Source organism: Spodoptera frugiperda, chromosome 21 (assembly GCF_023101765.2).
Source record: "Spodoptera frugiperda isolate SF20-4 chromosome 21, AGI-APGP_CSIRO_Sfru_2.0, whole genome shotgun sequence".
Lineage (NCBI taxonomy): Eukaryota > Metazoa > Arthropoda > Insecta > Lepidoptera > Noctuidae > Spodoptera > Spodoptera frugiperda.
This window is the reverse complement of record NC_064232.1, coordinates 3791508-3810021: the sequence shown is the minus strand read 5'-3', so window position 1 is coordinate 3810021 and position 18514 is coordinate 3791508. Positions and strand designations below refer to the sequence as shown.

General features: G+C 40.9%; 1 protein-coding gene across 17 annotated transcripts in view; it reads left to right on the top strand.

The window, feature by feature from the left end:
• Positions 1–14780, top strand: part of LOC118280235 (protein diaphanous) — an 80583-nt gene extending 65803 nt beyond the window's left edge. For 16 of the 17 annotated variants that reach the window (XM_050702036.1, XM_050702035.1, XM_035600149.2 and 13 more), the window contains 6 exons: positions 2523–2658; positions 3581–3745; positions 4071–4228; positions 7030–7109; positions 9660–9738; positions 10364–14780. In XM_050702036.1, the coding sequence (XP_050557993.1) occupies positions 2523–2658; positions 3581–3745; positions 4071–4228; positions 7030–7109; positions 9660–9738; positions 10364–10385 (640 nt within the window). In that variant the 3' untranslated portion in view covers positions 10386–14780. The remainder of the gene's footprint in view (positions 1–2522; positions 2659–3580; positions 3746–4070; positions 4229–7029; positions 7110–9659; positions 9739–10363) is intronic. The other variant, XR_007706621.1, reaches the window with a different exon arrangement.
• Positions 14781–18514: the final 3734 nt, after the last annotated feature.

Sequence of the window (18514 nt, the reverse complement as noted above, 5' to 3'; positions counted from 1 at the left end):
AATGAGAAACCTCTTTTCATTTCTTTTTCTTTTAATATCATCGCAATGTCTGTCAATTTGACGTTTTGTCAAATACGATAGGGGAAGGTGGGGAAATTAGGAACGCTTAACTTAAAAGGCAAAAAACAGTATTTTCTCTTAAAATAGGAATCAACTTTTATTAAAACTTAAAAACATTATTTATCTGTCTGCTTATAACGGAAAAAATATTTTTTCATTTCATGACACATATCACACACGTAACTTTTGCTGGTCTCTCTGGAAGTGCATTGCACATGTGCCCAAAGCTTTATCGTGGTCATGTGAATCTGATATTTGAACTGGTGGTGTCTGGTTCAGTCTGGCTGCATCAACGTCTCGCCTCATCTAAAAAAATTGTATTGTAATAAAAATATAAAAACAAATTGTAAATATGAACGTTCCCAATTACCCGCCACCCACCGTTCCTAATTACCGGCAGTCGATAATTTGAATAAAAATGGTCGCGACCTTCGATAGCATTATAAGTGAATCCTATAACACGTAAGATTTTAAAACGGATTATCCATGAAATAAACTTACGAAATATGGTGTCATTGTACTCAAAAATATGACATTTGCATCTAATGTATGAAAACACAAAATTTATAACAAAAATGCAATAAAAACATTTTGACTCACCGTGTCAAGATGCGTGCATCCTCCAGTTTCCACTGTCGCTTGCGCACTTAGGGGCGGGGGAAGCATACCTCGAATAGCCGCGAGACGGGATACGGGGAGGGGAAGTGGGACTTATCAACGTGTTCCCAATTACCCGCCGTTCTCAATTACCCTACCTTCCCCTACTCTGCATGGTAGTGTGTGTAATGTTTTATTTATTGATTTATTTATTTATTGATTATGAATGTACTTTATAAGCATTATTTATGAAAAATATTAGCGTTCTGCACTTCTCCTACACATAAACTATAAGTGTACCAAATTTTATGCTCCTACGTCCGCGCAATTTTCGTCATATAGATGTTTGTGATTCTTCGCTACTGGATCTACTGAAGATCAGCTTCCTGCCAAACATAGGCCTTCCTTAGGTATTTCCATATCATGCTCGGGGAATAGGTGTATTAATAGATGTATATACCTTGTTCTTTGTTGAGACTGGGTAAATGCTAAAGAAGTGTTAACTATTAAGTAGTTATTTTTAAGAATAAATAAAACGACTTTTCTTGTTTTAAATTAATTTATTTTATTATATATTTATTTTACTAAAATACCAAGCCACCGTCACATGGGGGTAATTCGTACTTCCTCTGTGGGTGCAATATTATACCATTCTTTGCTTAAGTAAGTAAAAGGGCGATGCATACTGCCTGAACCAGCCTGTGTTGCACCAGATACCATGGTTAATGAATAATGCTGAAAAATCTACAAAAGGAAAACTCGAGACGAGTCCAATTCTCAATTAATCACAACAATAACAAACACCTGGAAGCTACGTTAAATCTTCTCTTTTACAAACGCTGTTGCGATACCAATGAAAGATAATTCAACACCACATTAAAGCAATTGATAATATTTTTATCGTAAAAAAATAGGATTTTTCTTAAATACAGAGATGACAGAAACGCTCATGATGACAATATTGACAACTAGGGCTGGTCAATGGTCATCTAGGATTTTATTCCCGCGAACCAAAAAGGTTGATACCTATTTTAAATCGGAACACATAATTGAATCGGTTCAGGGAATTAGAAGAAAATTAGATATTTATATGTATTCCACTATTAAGACACTACAAAATACATTTAATAGTAGCTAATTAAAATAACACATATACCTAATCTATTAAATATAGAGATATTTAATCAAATACAAAATATAGATATAGGTATTACGTAAAAAATGTGATTAGCTCTGGAAAAACTCATAACTAAGTCTTAGTTTACAAGTAACTAAGTAGTAACAAATGGTATTGTATTGATTTTTATAGTGTCCTTTAACTACATGAAATAAATCGAGTCACGATCGATAAATCGTTATTTTAAAAAATCGGTTTCTTTCGAAGCGGGATTCGCATCCTTCCATCCTTAATGACAATTTACATTCAATCAGTTCCACAGAGTATACAAATACTACGTAATCAGTTCATTCAAAATATGTGTTTTAACTTGCAACACTATATAATGTCGTCTTTAGTTAAAGTCCCATTAAAGGGACCCGCAACAGTTTTGTGCAACGTCTTTAAATTTAATGGAATATTAGCGATAATGACGGATTAACTAATGTCGATTTTAAAGATAGTTTTCTGCAACTGACTGTTAGTCTATAATAATCTTACCTGTGTGGAAGTTGAATAAATAAATAAAAAAAATATAAGTTTTTAAACTGACATGGTCACTAACACTATTATTAGAACTTTTAACAACGGATTAACTGGTTTAACAGTTGGCGCTTGCAACAGTGCCGAAATATCGGAAACTCACCAAAGTGAATAAACATGGTAAATATCCCGTCATAAGTTCTAAAAATAAAAAAATATTCCACAGGGCTGCAAGAGTATCGATGGAGAATCTCCAGAAAGCCCTGAAGAAGATGGAGAATGACATCAAGGCTTTGGAGATGGACCTCAACAACTCGAGAGTGCCGCAGTGTCCTGACGACCTCTTCAATGAGTCTATGAGCGTATCCTTTTGAAAAAAAAAAAAAAACTAGCGTCTACCAGCGCCAGCGACCTTGTTCGTGTTACTGGGATAAAAAGTATCTTATTGTAACTTTCGTGAGACATACTAAATTAATTATTATGTTATCGGCTTACTCACGTATTGTTTTGACGAGGAATTCGACTAGCTTCAAGCCATGCTATTAATCCGGAGCTGCGGACTACCTAGCGGGTTTACCGGGGCTCCGGCTCGACGGGCAGGAATAGGAACGGGGTGGTTTTTAGTCAGTAAGAGTCTGACACTCCCTCTCGCCTCGCCCAAGGCGGGAGAAGTCATTAGATGATTTTCCACCCTAAAAAAAAAAAAGTGGCTCATATTCATGAGCCGCATTCCGCGACACACGACGCGGCGATTGTCGCGCTGCTACTCGTCTAGCATGGCTTGAAACTAGTCGAGTTCCTCGTCAAAACAATACGATAATATAATCTATCACTGTGCAAAGTTTTATTCAAATCTATTCAGTAGTTTTCGCGTGAAAGAGCTACAAATGTCCTCTGTAACTTTCACATACGGTACTGCTTGGCCGGTTCGACCGGAGTTATACCACGGCCATACTTGAGACATAGCGTTGTTCTACTTACGGACAGACCCAGGGGAGTTACAAGAACGAAATGTTGTATTTGAATAATTATAATTTACCGGGGCTCCGGCTTAAAGAGCACCAGTAGGATCGGGGAGGTTTTTAGTCAGTAAAAGTCTGAAAAAATCATTCAATAACTTCTCCCGCCTTAACCGAAGCGATTTTCGTCCCTCTAAAAAAGGCTTAGGTATAAAAATTGATGAACTTTTGTTCCTTCAACTTAACAAACAACAAAGATTATCTCTTTAGACACGTTATATCTACATGATTATTACGAAAAAATATCCTTAACTGGCGGCGGCAGTCGTTCGCGACGGAAGCCCGCGAGCAGTGCGACCTGCTGCACTCGATGTGCAAGAAGATGGAGGCGCTGTACGCGGAGCTGGCCGAGTACTACGTGTTCGACCCGCACAAGTACACGCTCGAGGAGTTCTTCGCAGACATCAAGACCTTCAAGGATTCCTTTGTGGTGAGTACACAGTGCCGGCGTTAGGGGGGGGGGGCGACAAAGTCCGGGGGGCGCCAATAAAATTAAAAACTACTACTAACACTTGATATTGCTTCCCTCAAGTGGGCGCCACTATATTTTCGCCCGGGGTACCAGTGACCCTTAGGCACTGTGAGTACACTTTGTAGACTATAAGGTAGTTCACTACTAGTCAAATTCAATACTTTTATCGAAACGTCAAAAAGTATATTTTCTATGAATTTTTTTTAGGAGATCGCGATTTATGACGTCTTATTTTTTTTGCGTCAAATAGCGTACTTATTTATTTATATTTTTAAATCCCCAGGCGGCCCATACCGAAGTAGCGGCGGCGCGCGAGGCGGCGGCCCGCGCGGCCCGGGCCCGCAGCGCTAGGGCTGCGGCCGAGAGGGAGCGCCGCGACCGCACGCACCGCTACCAGCAACTGCTGGACATACACCACGCGCAGGACGGCGTCATGGACAGGTATACCCGCACTATATACTATACACACCGCACGCACCGCTACCAGCAACTGCTGGACATACACCACGCGCAGGACGGCGTCATGGACAGGTATACCCGCACTATATACTATACACACCGCACGCACCGCTACCAGCAACTGCTGGACATACACCACGCGCAGGACGGCGTCATGGACAGGTATACCCGCACTATATACTATACACACCGCACGCACCGCTACCAGCAACTGCTGGACATACACCACGCGCAGGACGGCGTCATGGACAGGTATACCCGCACTATATACTATACACACCGCACGCACCGCTACCAGCAACTGCTGGACATACACCACGCGCAGGACGGCGTCATGGACAGGTATACCCGCACTATATACTATACACACCGCACGCACCGCTACCAGCAACTGCTGGACATACACCACGCGCAGGACGGCGTCATGGACAGGTATACCCGCACTATATACTATACACACCGCACGCACCGCTACCAGCAACTGCTGGACATACACCACGCGCAGGACGGCGTCATGGACAGGTATACCCGCACTATATACTATACACACCGCACGCACCGCTACCAGCAACTGCTGGACATACACCACGCGCAGGACGGCGTCATGGACAGGTATACCCGCACTATATACTATACACACCGCACGCACCGCTACCAGCAACTGCTGGACATACACCACGCGCAGGACGGCGTCATGGACAGGTATACCCGCACTATATACTATACACACCGCACGCACCGCTACCAGCAACTGCTGGACATACACCACGCGCAGGACGGCGTCATGGACAGGTATACCCGCACTATATACTATACACACCGCACGCACCGCTACCAGCAACTGCTGGACATACACCACGCGCAGGACGGCGTCATGGACAGGTATACCCGCACTATATACTATACACACCGCACGCACCGCTACCAGCAACTGCTGGACATACACCACGCGCAGGACGGCGTCATGGACAGGTATACCCGCACTATATACTATACACACCGCACGCACCGCTACCAGCAACTGCTGGACATACACCACGCGCAGGACGGCGTCATGGACAGGTATACCCGCACTATATACTATACACACCGCACGCACCGCTACCAGCAACTGCTGGACATACACCACGCGCAGGACGGCGTCATGGACAGGTATACCCGCACTATATACTATACACACCGCACGCACCGCTACCAGCAACTGCTGGACATACACCACGCGCAGGACGGCGTCATGGACAGGTATACCCGCACTATATACTATACACACCGCACGCACCGCTACCAGCAACTGCTGGACATACACCACGCGCAGGACGGCGTCATGGACAGGTATACCCGCACTATATACTATACACACCGCACGCACCGCTACCAGCAACTGCTGGACATACACCACGCGCAGGACGGCGTCATGGACAGGTATACCCGCACTATATACTATACACACCGCACGCACCGCTACCAGCAACTGCTGGACATACACCACGCGCAGGACGGCGTCATGGACAGGTATACCCGCACTATATACTATACACACCGCACGCACCGCTACCAGCAACTGCTGGACATACACCACGCGCAGGACGGCGTCATGGACAGGTATACCCGCACTATATACTATACACACCGCACGCACCGCTACCAGCAACTGCTGGACATACACCACGCGCAGGACGGCGTCATGGACAGGTATACCCGCACTATATACTATACACACCGCACGCACCGCTACCAGCAACTGCTGGACATACACCACGCGCAGGACGGCGTCATGGACAGGTATACCCGCACTATATACTATACACACCGCACGCACCGCTACCAGCAACTGCTGGACATACACCACGCGCAGGACGGCGTCATGGACAGGTATACCCGCACTATATACTATACACACCGCACGCACCGCTACCAGCAACTGCTGGACATACACCACGCGCAGGACGGCGTCATGGACAGGTATACCCGCACTATATACTATACACACCGCACGCACCGCTACCAGCAACTGCTGGACATACACCACGCGCAGGACGGCGTCATGGACAGGTATACCCGCACTATATACTATACACACCGCACGCACCGCTACCAGCAACTGCTGGACATACACCACGCGCAGGACGGCGTCATGGACAGGTATACCCGCACTATATACTATACACACCGCACGCACCGCTACCAGCAACTGCTGGACATACACCACGCGCAGGACGGCGTCATGGACAGGTATACCCGCACTCTACTCGCTACACGTACCCACACTATACATGAAGCAAATACAAACAGGAGATGTCATAACTGGATTTCACACTTTACGGCGTGCGCGGGACGATACAGCCAACGCTCAAAAACTTTGCCAATTGTCGCTTATAACCTATCCACACCATTTTTACTTATAATATCATTAGGTAAGGTCCGTTTGTTTTGTCACAATCACATTATAGCATCTCTTTACTGTACTTGCTTCATGGTCGTATACGCCTTGCGTATAGTAATAGACTTAGCTCTCTTTACTTGATAAAAGATATTCATGATGGAAAAAGTGTGAACTCATCTTTATATTTACCATACATACATAACCTCACGCCTGTCTCCCACGGGGGGTAGACAGAAAGAACGGAACGCCAATTGCTACGATTCTTACATACCTCTTTCGCTTCATCAACAGTTATAATTTGTAATTACAATTTCATTACCTCTCTTTTTACCCCATTTAAACTACAAAATACATGATATTAATGTTGTGTAATCTTTTAACACATATTTTTCTATTTCAGTTTGATGGAAGCTCTACAAAGCGGGTCCGCGTTCAGTAGAGAACGGCCGAGGAAGAAAGCCAACCCACGGGTGGCGGGAGGTAAGGAAATCATTTCTTTATCTAGACACACGGCAGTGTGTCCGCCAAGTTCGAGCAAAAAAACCGACACACCGGCCGTGGGTTATATTACACGAACCATTTCGGGCCAAGTTCGACCCACCTATAACTCAAAATCTATTTTATCTACGCATATGAAATTTCTAGTATTTGTCGAGATCTACTTACTTATCTCAAATACAAAATTTCATTAATGTACCTATTGTAGGTCTTGAGATATTGACGTCAGAAAATCGCTATTTTTACTATACACTCACTCATAAAAGAAGTGAGATCTAAATAAGTAACAAGTTCCATACACAGACCTCAGTTAAAAATGATATAACTTGGCAAGTTTTAATAGAAAATTATATACTTGACTCATTGCGTTTAGTAGGTTTATAACAAAGTGTTTGAAAACTTGCCAACTTGTTATATCATTTTTAACTGAGGTCTGTGTATGGAACTTGGTACTTATTTAGATCTCACTTCTTTTATAGGCGAAGCATTCCAATATTATCGAACTTGGCAGCCTTTCACATTTATGTTTTGGGTGGGATTACTATTTACTCGATATAATACACACTAATTCACTGTACAATTGTCAATGTCGTGCATTATTGAAATCATTGCGTGTTAAGTCGTTTACCTTCTCAAGTTTAAATAGTATCAAATGTATTAATACGATAGTTTCCTACTAGTCAAAAACCAATACTTTTATCGAAATGTCAAAAACGTTACTTTTCTATGAGTTTTGTAGGAGATCGCAACTTATGACGTCATATTTTTTTTGCGTCAAATAGCATACTTACTTCTCTAAAATTAGCTAGAAAAATTAAATAAATAAGTATATCGTCAAATTAATGAATGAAGGTACGATTGGGATATTTTATTATATTGAAATGTCAAAATAAATTATTTTTGGCCTAGGAAACTACCCAATTGTAAACTGTCTTAAACTTTTGTGCGATAATATATCACATAGGTTTGCGCAACTAATTTAAGTTTGCACAGTATTTGCGCATTGTTCTTATAAATCGTAAAACATTGTAATACACTAGATATCACATATCATACCCATGTGTTTGTTAAACTACCATCTATTGTTGTGTTGACACACGCGCACAGAGGATGTGTACGAGAGTGAAGGCATCGTGCATGCAATATTGCACAGATTGCAAGGTACGTGTCCGTAGTCTGCACAGAGAAATGATTGAACACACATGTAGTTAGATTTTTAAAATGTTATATACTATAGTTTTCGTTGAATATATCGCTCACCTAGTAATATATTGGCACATCTGCAAAAAATGCGAAATTGACTTTATATGGTTTACGTGTTTAAATGTGCATATTAATCTATTTATTTCCATTTTAATCGAGGGAGGTCGTAAGTGTCATTATACCGTTATTGCAGTTTCCCCCCCTCGCGCACGTAAAACAACGCTTCATTGGTCAGTAAACTAAAAATTAAACAAGTCAGGTAAAATATGAAAAATGTAAATGTGCCAATATATTACTAGGTGTGCGATATATAGCCTTGCTTTTTCTAGTTGTTGCAAGCGTGACTGTGAATATAGGAGGTCTATTATTTAAATAGAGCAATATTTTCAATGATTTATGATTCGATTTGTGTTTGAAGCAATTGGATTATCTGTTTTCCTTTTATATAAATAAACCGTTGCCCTTACTACACTAAGATTTCCTCCTGTGACGGTAGTGTGTTTATAAACATACAAGTTCACATATACATGACACCCATACCAGAAACAACAATTTGTGGATTACACAAAGAGTTGTTCGTGCGGGAATCGAACCCGCTACACTTTGCGCGGCATTGGGTTGCCCAGCCACCGCACAGGCAATATTTTAGTAATATAGTAATGCTCTATTATAAGCCCAGGTTTCCTCATGATGTTTTCCTTCACCGTTAGTCAGTGGTGTCTAATTAATCTTAGAAAGGACATATAACTTGGAAAAAGTCACATTGGTGCTTGTCGTTGGTTGGTTTCGAACCCTCATGCATGAGAAACGGGCGTCTTAAATCTCCAGCTACCTCGACGTTCCAACGGCAACGTCCCGACTTTCTTACTTGACTTTAAATCTATATATTAATACGTGATGCAAAAACTTTGGGCACCTTTTTACAAAAATTACGCGGACGTAGAAGCATAAAATTTCTATTGATACACTTATAGTTTATGTGTAGGAGAAGTGCAGAACGCTAATATTTTTCAAAAATAATGCTTATAAAGTCCATTAAATCAATAAATAAAACATTACACACACTACCATGCATAGTATCTGATCGTATTTGACAAAACGTCAAAATCGATAGACATTGCGATGATATTCTCACGTCTAATATGAATAGAGTTTTCCTGTTCATGATGCGCCGGAATATATTAATTTGAATTTTATAAAACTAATAGCAATTCGTTAAATAAAAATTATCCTTGAACGTATGTTAAGTGGTATTGTAAATTAAATCGTATATGGTCGAATTTCGACCACTAGGCGACCACTAGTTAATAAAATTTATTTTCTTTTCAGCCGAAAGAAGAGCACAGCTAAGTAGGTCTCGGTCGCGGTCTGGTTTAACGGGGGCGATGACCACCAGAGAATTAACTAAGTAAGTTTAACTTTAATCTTATTATGCTACGTTAAATCTTTAATTATGTTTTTTTTTTAAAAACCTTGCCCCACATTAGGATTTTTCCTGTGTCGTGGGTGCGTTTACAAACATACAAGTTCACATGCACATGACACCCAGACCCGAAACAACAATTTGTGGATCACACAAAGAGTTGCTCCGTGCGGGAATCGAACCCGCTACCCGTTGCGCGGCAGCCAGTTGCCCAGCCACAGCACCAACCGTGCAGTCTTATTATTTATTTATTGTTTTTGAAATAAACTATGTAACTTATAACACATCTCCCTTTGTAACTCGTAACATAACTGGTTGAAACTATGGTGTCCATGGGCGGCGGCTATTGCTTACCATCAGGTAATCCGTCTGCTCGTTTGCTCCCCTAGAAAACATCCATTAATCAAGTGAGGCTTAATAAGGGGGGAGGGGGTGTTGTCAAAAATTCACGAGAGAGAAGGGGGGACGGGGCTTAAAACCCTAATGAAACCCCATTTGATTAATGGATGCCCCCTATTCTATTTGTACATCTATACCTACTCTTTCGGGAGTAAAAACGGCGACAATTTTATTTTAATACCTTTTTAACATGATTTTTCGTTCTTTCCAGTGAATTGCTGAGCAACGCGTGATGAGACTCACACCAAGTGATATTAGGACTATAATTGTATCGTTACTCTTGTAATAGTATTCATAACGAATTTGTAATCGTCATCATCATCATATCTTATTATCGTAATATCACAAAATTGTTACTTTCGCGCGGTTTAACCTACTCTGCTTGGCTCCTATTGGTCATAGCGTGATGTTTTATATCCTATAATCTTCCTCGATAAATGGGCTATACAACACAAAAAGAATTATTCAATTTGGACCAGTAGTTCCGTAAACGCGTTCAAACAAACACACAATAGCTTATAACCTTCCTCGATAAATGGGCTATCCAACACAAAAATAATTATTGGACAAGTAGTTCCGGAGATTAGCGCATTCAAACAAACAAATTCTTCAGCTTTATATAATAGTCACAAAGATTGGGAATTCAACTACTAATCTAGGGGTTTAGTTCTCAAGTTAGACAAAAGTTTTTGGATTTTAATAGCAGAGTTCAGAACTGTGCCCCCTGTATAGCAATAGGCTCACCCCCTATTACATGGGACTTATAACATAAATGATGAAAAGTGGGTGTTACATTGTATATTTGCACCTCTGCTTACCCCTTTGGTATTTAAAAAAAAAATTTAATGTTTTATAAGATTCGCTATGAATACATGAAGAGTTTAAAAACATTAAATTTATATTGCATAAATATAAAGTATTTTTGTAATAGTTTTACTCAAAAGTCCAACGTACGTTGACCTCTCTGAAGTTAGCAATTTCACTGTGTGAGCGAGACGCACATAGGAATTAGAGTAAGGAGTGACAGAGACAGAAATACATGCAGTGTACTTCAGGTAGGTCAGTTTATACTGGTCTTAGTTTATTTATAAACTAGCGACCCGCCCCAGCTTCGCATGGGTGCAATGGTGATATATTACGCATGTATTATACATATAAAACTTCCTCTTGAATCACTCTATCTATTAAAAAAACCGCATCAAAATCCGTTGCGTAGTTTTAAAGATTTAAGCATACAAAGGAACATAGGGACAGAGAAAGCGACTTTGTTTTATACTATGTAGTGATGATTTGTCTCCTCTAATAATATCTTCTGATTTATTCCGTTGCGGGATCCAAGACAGTCATTCATGTCCCTGAGACGCGCCGGACTTCAGTGTTCCGGTGTTTTCATGTTTGTATCTACTGTAGATCCTGGTGCACAGGAGTTGCAGCGGTATGGGAGGTTGTGGCGGGCTTACATAGGTACTATAATTTGTGCAATGTAAATTTGATATTACAAATAAGTTATTAGTTTTAATAAAAAAAATAACATTATGTAACGAAATTACGTAAGAAACTTACGTGTTTTTTTTATGAGGATTTTAATGTTAAAATAAATAAACGAAACGAGAAAACGTAAGGGTTGGGTTTTTTCGAAAAATTTTGGCTAAAAATCTGACTTTTATCTAAATTTTTTTGTTTATACACTGTTCTTAAAAATATTCTTCAATACGTGTTAAAGTTTTTCGAAAAAATTATCCCCTAAATACATTGTTAAATATGTATGTAAAGTTATTTGTTTAACTTGGTGATTTTTAATTTCCCTATAGTCGCATATATGTTCAGTATAAATGGTTGTTAATATACAACAATTTATACTCTTAGTTCCGACTTCCCAAAAAGGAGGAGGTTCTCAATTCGGCCGGTATGTTTTTTTTTTCTATGTATGTACACTGATTACGCCAAGGTTTAATATTATGAACCGATTTGCATGTTTAGTTTTTTGTTCGACGCGGATTAAAGTCAAAGCATTTATTTCAATTAATCCTAAATTAGGCACTTTTGAAACGTCAAATTGAATTGTCCGTCAGTCTGTCTGTCAGTGAAGCTAGATGATAGTAGATTAGCTCAATTACCTATTCATAGCATATAGGCTAATTTCGAAATTTCCTTTATTAGAAGTTTAAGTCACCAAGCTAAGAAAATAACGGATTTTTTTTAAATAAAAATAAATAATAATAATAGTTATGTCCATTTTTACTTAGTAATGTCTGTATATAATGCTAAATTTTGTAATTTTCTTATTACATACATTTATACATAGATAGATGCTAATTATGTTGGTGTCAAATTGCCTTAATAGTTATATAGAATAGTTACATGTCTATATACTCGTGGCCTACTCAAATTCAACGAAAAAAAATCGTCCAATTTTTTCGAGGTCATTTTTGTAGATTTGAATTTTATAATAGCAAGCTTAATAGGTCTAGTGTTTTATAGGCCCGATATTAGTGATATTGCATAGGTTCAAGTTATTGGTTAAAATTTTAGTAGGTCTATTTTTCGTGGTCCGATTTAATGTAAGCATCTACAGACCCGCATCGCACGCATCGTACGTATTCCGTATGACGTCGTCAGTACGCATCGCATGTAGGAATTGCCGATGCGGATCAGTGGACGCAAAGTCAAAGTCAAATCGTTTATTCCAATAAACCAGTGGAACTCCCGGCCGGAGTCTGTGTTTCCTGATGGTTACAACCTGGGTGGCTTCTAAGCCCGAGTCGCTTATGGGCAGACGTGCTCCATCGTAGGCCGCATCATCACTTACCATCAGGCGAGATAGCGGGCAAATGTCGGCTCAATAAACATAAAAAAAACCATATACTTAGGTACTTTTGAAACGTCAACAAAGAAAGAAGTAAACAATAGTCTGTCAGTCTGTCCGTCAGTGAAGCTAGGTTGTATGAGTTTCTATACAAGATAAACTGAAATCCGTTGCGTACGATGCGTACAATGCGGGTCTGTGGACGCTTACTTTTACTTGTGTTTTTTTTTGAAGTATTTGTTGAATCTTTGAGGTTACGTTATTACAATGTGTATTGTGTTAAATTCTCGTTAAAGTCAAACTCAAATCATGTATTAAACCATAAATAAGTACTTTTGAAATGTCAACAAATAAAGAAATAAATAATAGTCTCTCAGTCTGTCCGTCAGTGAAACTAGGTGCTCGTTCCAAAGTGTAACTTCGAATGGAGAAGAACGAGCAAGAAACTCCATTCGTCATCTAATTTCTGAAGGAGAACGGAGAAGCTATTCGCCTTAAATAATTTGATTTAGTAAAAATGTACTAAGACGTGATGTCATGTGATATTTTTAAATCAATGTATAATGTCTGCTTAAAAATTTCTCAAAATTTTTTAAACGACTACTTCAAAAGACGAGTAATGCTTTTTCAACCTACTTAATAGATAAAAAGGTAGTCAAAAATATGTATCTAGGCCTTAAATTGTTTAGTCTGAAATTCAGCCCCAATATGACTTAATTTAGATTTAAAAAGGTTACTTTTAAAAACAAGTTTTGCACAAATTAGTCCCTATTACATGGGATTTATAACATAATTGGTGAAAAGTTGGTGTTATATTGTAGTCTGCAGTTATTTAGTATATAGGTAAGAAAATAAAGCTTGATTCAGTACAGAGAGTAGGTATTATTATACTAAACTAGCAAACCCGGCGAACTCCATTTCGCCATCAATGATTTTCCTTGTTTTTCTGCTTTTCTTTTGAAAATTTTCCTAAATTTTCTTTGTTATAAACCTCACGGAGCCCGAAACCTTTCCAATGAATACAAAACCGTGAAAATCGGTTCGTGCGTTCTGGAGTTATAGCGTCAGGAAGGAAAGTCCGACTTATTTTTATATTAATATATATCGCCCACTATCCTGTGTAAAAAATAACCTACGTGTTATTTCCGACCATAATTCAAATTTCATCCCGATCTCTTCAGCTGTTTTCAGAGTAACAAACATACTCATAAACTTTCGCAGTTATATTTGTAAGATAATAATGCCATATATTTTGTAGACAGCCAATGGTTACTGTCTCTGTACCGAATCAATTTTTATTTTACTTACCTGCTTACTCTTTAGTATCTTACTTGAGCGATTGAGAAGCGAACGCGAAGCGGTGCGGTGACACGCGAATTCAACGCGATGCGGTGTGACGGCGGCTATGTCCTACGTGCATGTGAATCGTTTCGTTTTGTTTCTGTTTCCGACATTATAAACAAATACGTGACGGCACCGCGTCCAGTTCGCGCGACAATATCGAGCCAGTTGATCACACCGCATCCCACGTGCGGTTGGTGACGTAGGCCACGTCAATACATTTTGACAGTTTGTTGTTTTCGCGCCGCATCGCTTCGCGTTCGCTTCTAGATCGCTCACGCCAGACGTCGCGTGAATGCCTTGGTTGACTCTACCTATGAACAATGCCTATGAAGTTTTGTATGTAAAAAGCTTAGAATGTTCGCATATATGTATGTATAAGTCCCGCTGACTGTAACTAGTATACTATATAATATGCATCGTGTAAATATATTTTTGTAAAATGTTACATTTTTACTTAATTATAATGTTTTTAAAACTATTCTTTTGTGTTTCTTTTTTGGTTTTGAGACCCTCTGAAATGTTCCCGTAATAGTGGTAGAGCATTGCTTTGAAATGAATAGGTTGGCTCGACTGGAGTGATACCACAGCCTCACAGGAAACTGGCGTGAAACAACGCTTGTGTTGTGTTTAGTCGTATCAAAAGGTTGGGGAAGGTACAAGCTACCCCTCTCCACACTCTTAACGCCCAGCGTGCAACAGCGGAGGCGCAGTAAAGATTAAACTACATACATACATAACCTCACGCCTGTCTCCCATGGGGGTAGGCAGAGACAATGGAACGCCAATTGCCACGGTTCTTACACACTTCTTTCGCTTCATCAACAGTCATCAGTCTTTTCATGCATGCTCGTCGGTTAAAGGTACTTTTAATTTGGCCCTTTTTTAATATATCCCCAATCTGGTCGCTATATGTCCGTCTGGGGCGCCCTCTACCGACGGTCCCCCTCATATTTGCCTTGTATACTTCTTTCGTAAATCTGTTATCATCCATCCTTTCTACATGTCCAAACCATCGTAACATTCCCTTTTCAATCCTTGTCACTACATCGTCTTTCAAACCACACTTTTCTCTAACAACACTATTTTTCACTCGATCACTCAATTTTACTCCACACATACTTCTCAGGGCTCTCATTTCCATCGCATTAATCCTGCTTTTTCTGCCACACCCATGATTCACTATCATACATAAGTGTAGGTGCCAGTACACGCTGTATTACCGCAAGTCGAGCTTTGCTGGATATAATTTTACTCGAAATTACAAAGTGTAAAGCACCATTGACACTATTTCCCGCTTTCACTCTCCTTTCAATATCTCCCTCACACTTTTCATCTCTCGTAAATAAAGACCCTAGGTAAACAAACTCATTCACTTGTTCCAATTTTTCATCACCTATCTACCTGGCATTCTGTTACTAATTCATTCCTTTCTATCACCAACACTTTCGTCTTGTTCACATTGACTTTCATACCTTTCCTTTCAAAAGCATCATTCATCACAGTGATCATTCGTTGTAGTTCTTCGGCCGATGAGGCAATAAGTACCTGGTCGTCGGCGTACAACAATGTTTTGATCACTGTGTCACTCATTCTTAACCCACACTCACCTACTTTCAAATCGTTCAAACAGCTGTCCATGAATAAGTTGAACAGCCAAGGAGATGCTACACAGCCCTGTCTAACACCCCGATTAATGCCAAACCACTCCGTGTAGTCCCCATTTATCCTGACACAGGCACTCGAGTCCTTATATAAGGATTTAAGTGCCCGAATCAGGTGGCTATCCACCCCATACATGGCCAGAGTCGACCATAATTCATCTCTCACCACTTTACCGTAAGCCTTTTCGAGGTCAATAAAGGCACAGAAAACCCTTTGGTGTCTTGATAGGGCTTTCTCTGACATGCACCTTAACGAAAAGACTTGATCCGTACATCCCATTCCCTTTCGAAATCCCGCTTGCACATCCCAGATTTTCTTCTCAGTTACATCTATCACTCTTTCAATCAATATCTAGGCATACAACTTTCCTACTACGCTTAGGACGCTTATACCGCGATAATTTTTGCACTCCTGCTCAGTGGCGTAGCGTGAGTGTCGGCCGCCCGGGGCGGAAGACAATTTTGCCGCCCCCTTATTTAGGCATTTTAATTAAAAAAAATGGGGTACCCCAATACCAGGTTCATTCCCCGCCCACAGATGAGACTAGTATTCCATATGGGGCCGAACCTGCGCCTTATATAGAAGCAGGCGATGGGCTGGAGTGAAATACTGCCTTGATCTGTTGAGCACACCAAGCTTTTTCGAGGATAATTTAGCCTTAACCTCTAGATGGCCACGGATATGGACGTCGCTCGAAATGTTGATGCCAAGTATCCCAATTCTAATACCGGGCTAAACACGCCGACCTGTGTCTTAGTAGGGTTAAACTGGAACAAATTAAGTTCACCCCAATCTGAGATTCTCCGCAAAGAAGTCTCGATTTCAGAGACAAGTCTGTTTCGGTTCTCGATGACGTTTTCTCGAGAAATGTTAGCGCGGCCGGTATAATAGGCATCACCTGTACTGTCATCCGCATAACAATGAATGCTGCTGATTTGCAACATATCATTGATATGGAGGAGGAACAAGGTAGGTGATAGCACGCAGCCTTGAGGGACACCTGCGTTTACAGACAGAGAGTCGGAGCATTCCCCGTCGACAATGACCTTAATGCTTCTGTCTGCAAGGAAGCAGTAGACCCATTCGCACAATTTCTCGGGAAGACCATAGGAAGATAGCTTCGGTCGAAGGCTTTCGCCACGTCCAAGCCAACTACCAACGCTTCCCCCTTAGATTCGATCGCCTGTGCCCAACGGTGTGTCAGTTAAACCAGAAGATCCCTAGCCCATCGACCTTTACGAAAACCGTATTGCTGGTCACTGAGTAGCTGGTGATCCTCTAGGTACCGCAAGAGCGGGCAGTTAATAATGGATTCCATTATTTTCGAGAAGAGGGAAGTTATGGCTATCGGTCTGTAGTTGGACGGATTTGTTCTATCGCCTTTTTAGGGTTCCGTAGCCAAATGGCAAAAACGGAACCCTTATAGATTCGTCATGTCTGTCTGTCTGTCTGTCTGTCTGTCCGTCCGTCCGTCCGTCCGTCCGTCCGTAACTGGTTTGGGTTAGGTTAGGTTAGGTTTGGGTTAGGTTAGGTTAGGTTTGGGTTGGGTTAGGTTTGGAATGGGTTTGGGTTAGGTTTGGGTTAGGTAAAAAAACCTAACCTAACCTAACCCAAACCTAAGCTAACCCAACCCAAACCTAACCAAACCTAACCCAAACCTAACCCAAACCTAACCCAAACCTAACCCAAACCTAAGCTAACCCAACCCAACCTAACCCAAACCTAACCTAACCCAAACCTAACCCAAACCTAACCCAAACCTAACCCAAACCTAACCCAAACCTAACCCAAACCTAACCCAAACCTAACCCAAACCTAACCCAAACCTAACCCAAACCTAACCCAAACCTAACCCAAACCTAACCCAAACCTAACCCAAACCTAACCCAAACCTAACCTAAACCTAACCCAAACCTAACCCAAACTTAACCTAACCTAACCTTACCTTTTTGTCGGGGTGAAATCCTCGTGGACTTCCTCTGGCCGGGGAAAGGCGGAGGGGTATGCCGGACTCTTACCGGCTAAAACCCCCCGGTGTCTACTCAGCACGTGATCGTGGGGGCCGCGAGAGTCCATATTCTTCCGCAGCCCCACATCACATGCCGGTCAGGACCGTCCTGACCTCATCTCTTGCACGGGGTAAAGTTTCAAGGTCAAGTTTGGACTACCCCGTGCATCGTCTCGGAGGTGCGCGCCGACACCTGCGCACGCTCAAAATCATTCCTTCGGGTGCTATGGAATAGGGGGCGGGAACTTTCACCAATCACAGTCCCGTTATATTCTGTCTATTATCATACCTACTTTCGAGTCTCCAACTTTGCCTCTGGCAGTTCTAACCAGATGCCAGAACAATTTAACGTTGGCTCGAAAGTTCTGCGAAAATTTTCTTTCAATCTTTTCCTTGTATTCCTTTTTCTTCTTGCTAACTCTTTTACTCTCTTTTTGCAACGAATGTACTTCTATTTCATACTATCTAGCATTCTTCTATTTGCTTTTGACGCTAATAGATCGAGCCAAGCTTTCTTCTTTTGTTCTATCACCTCTTTCACT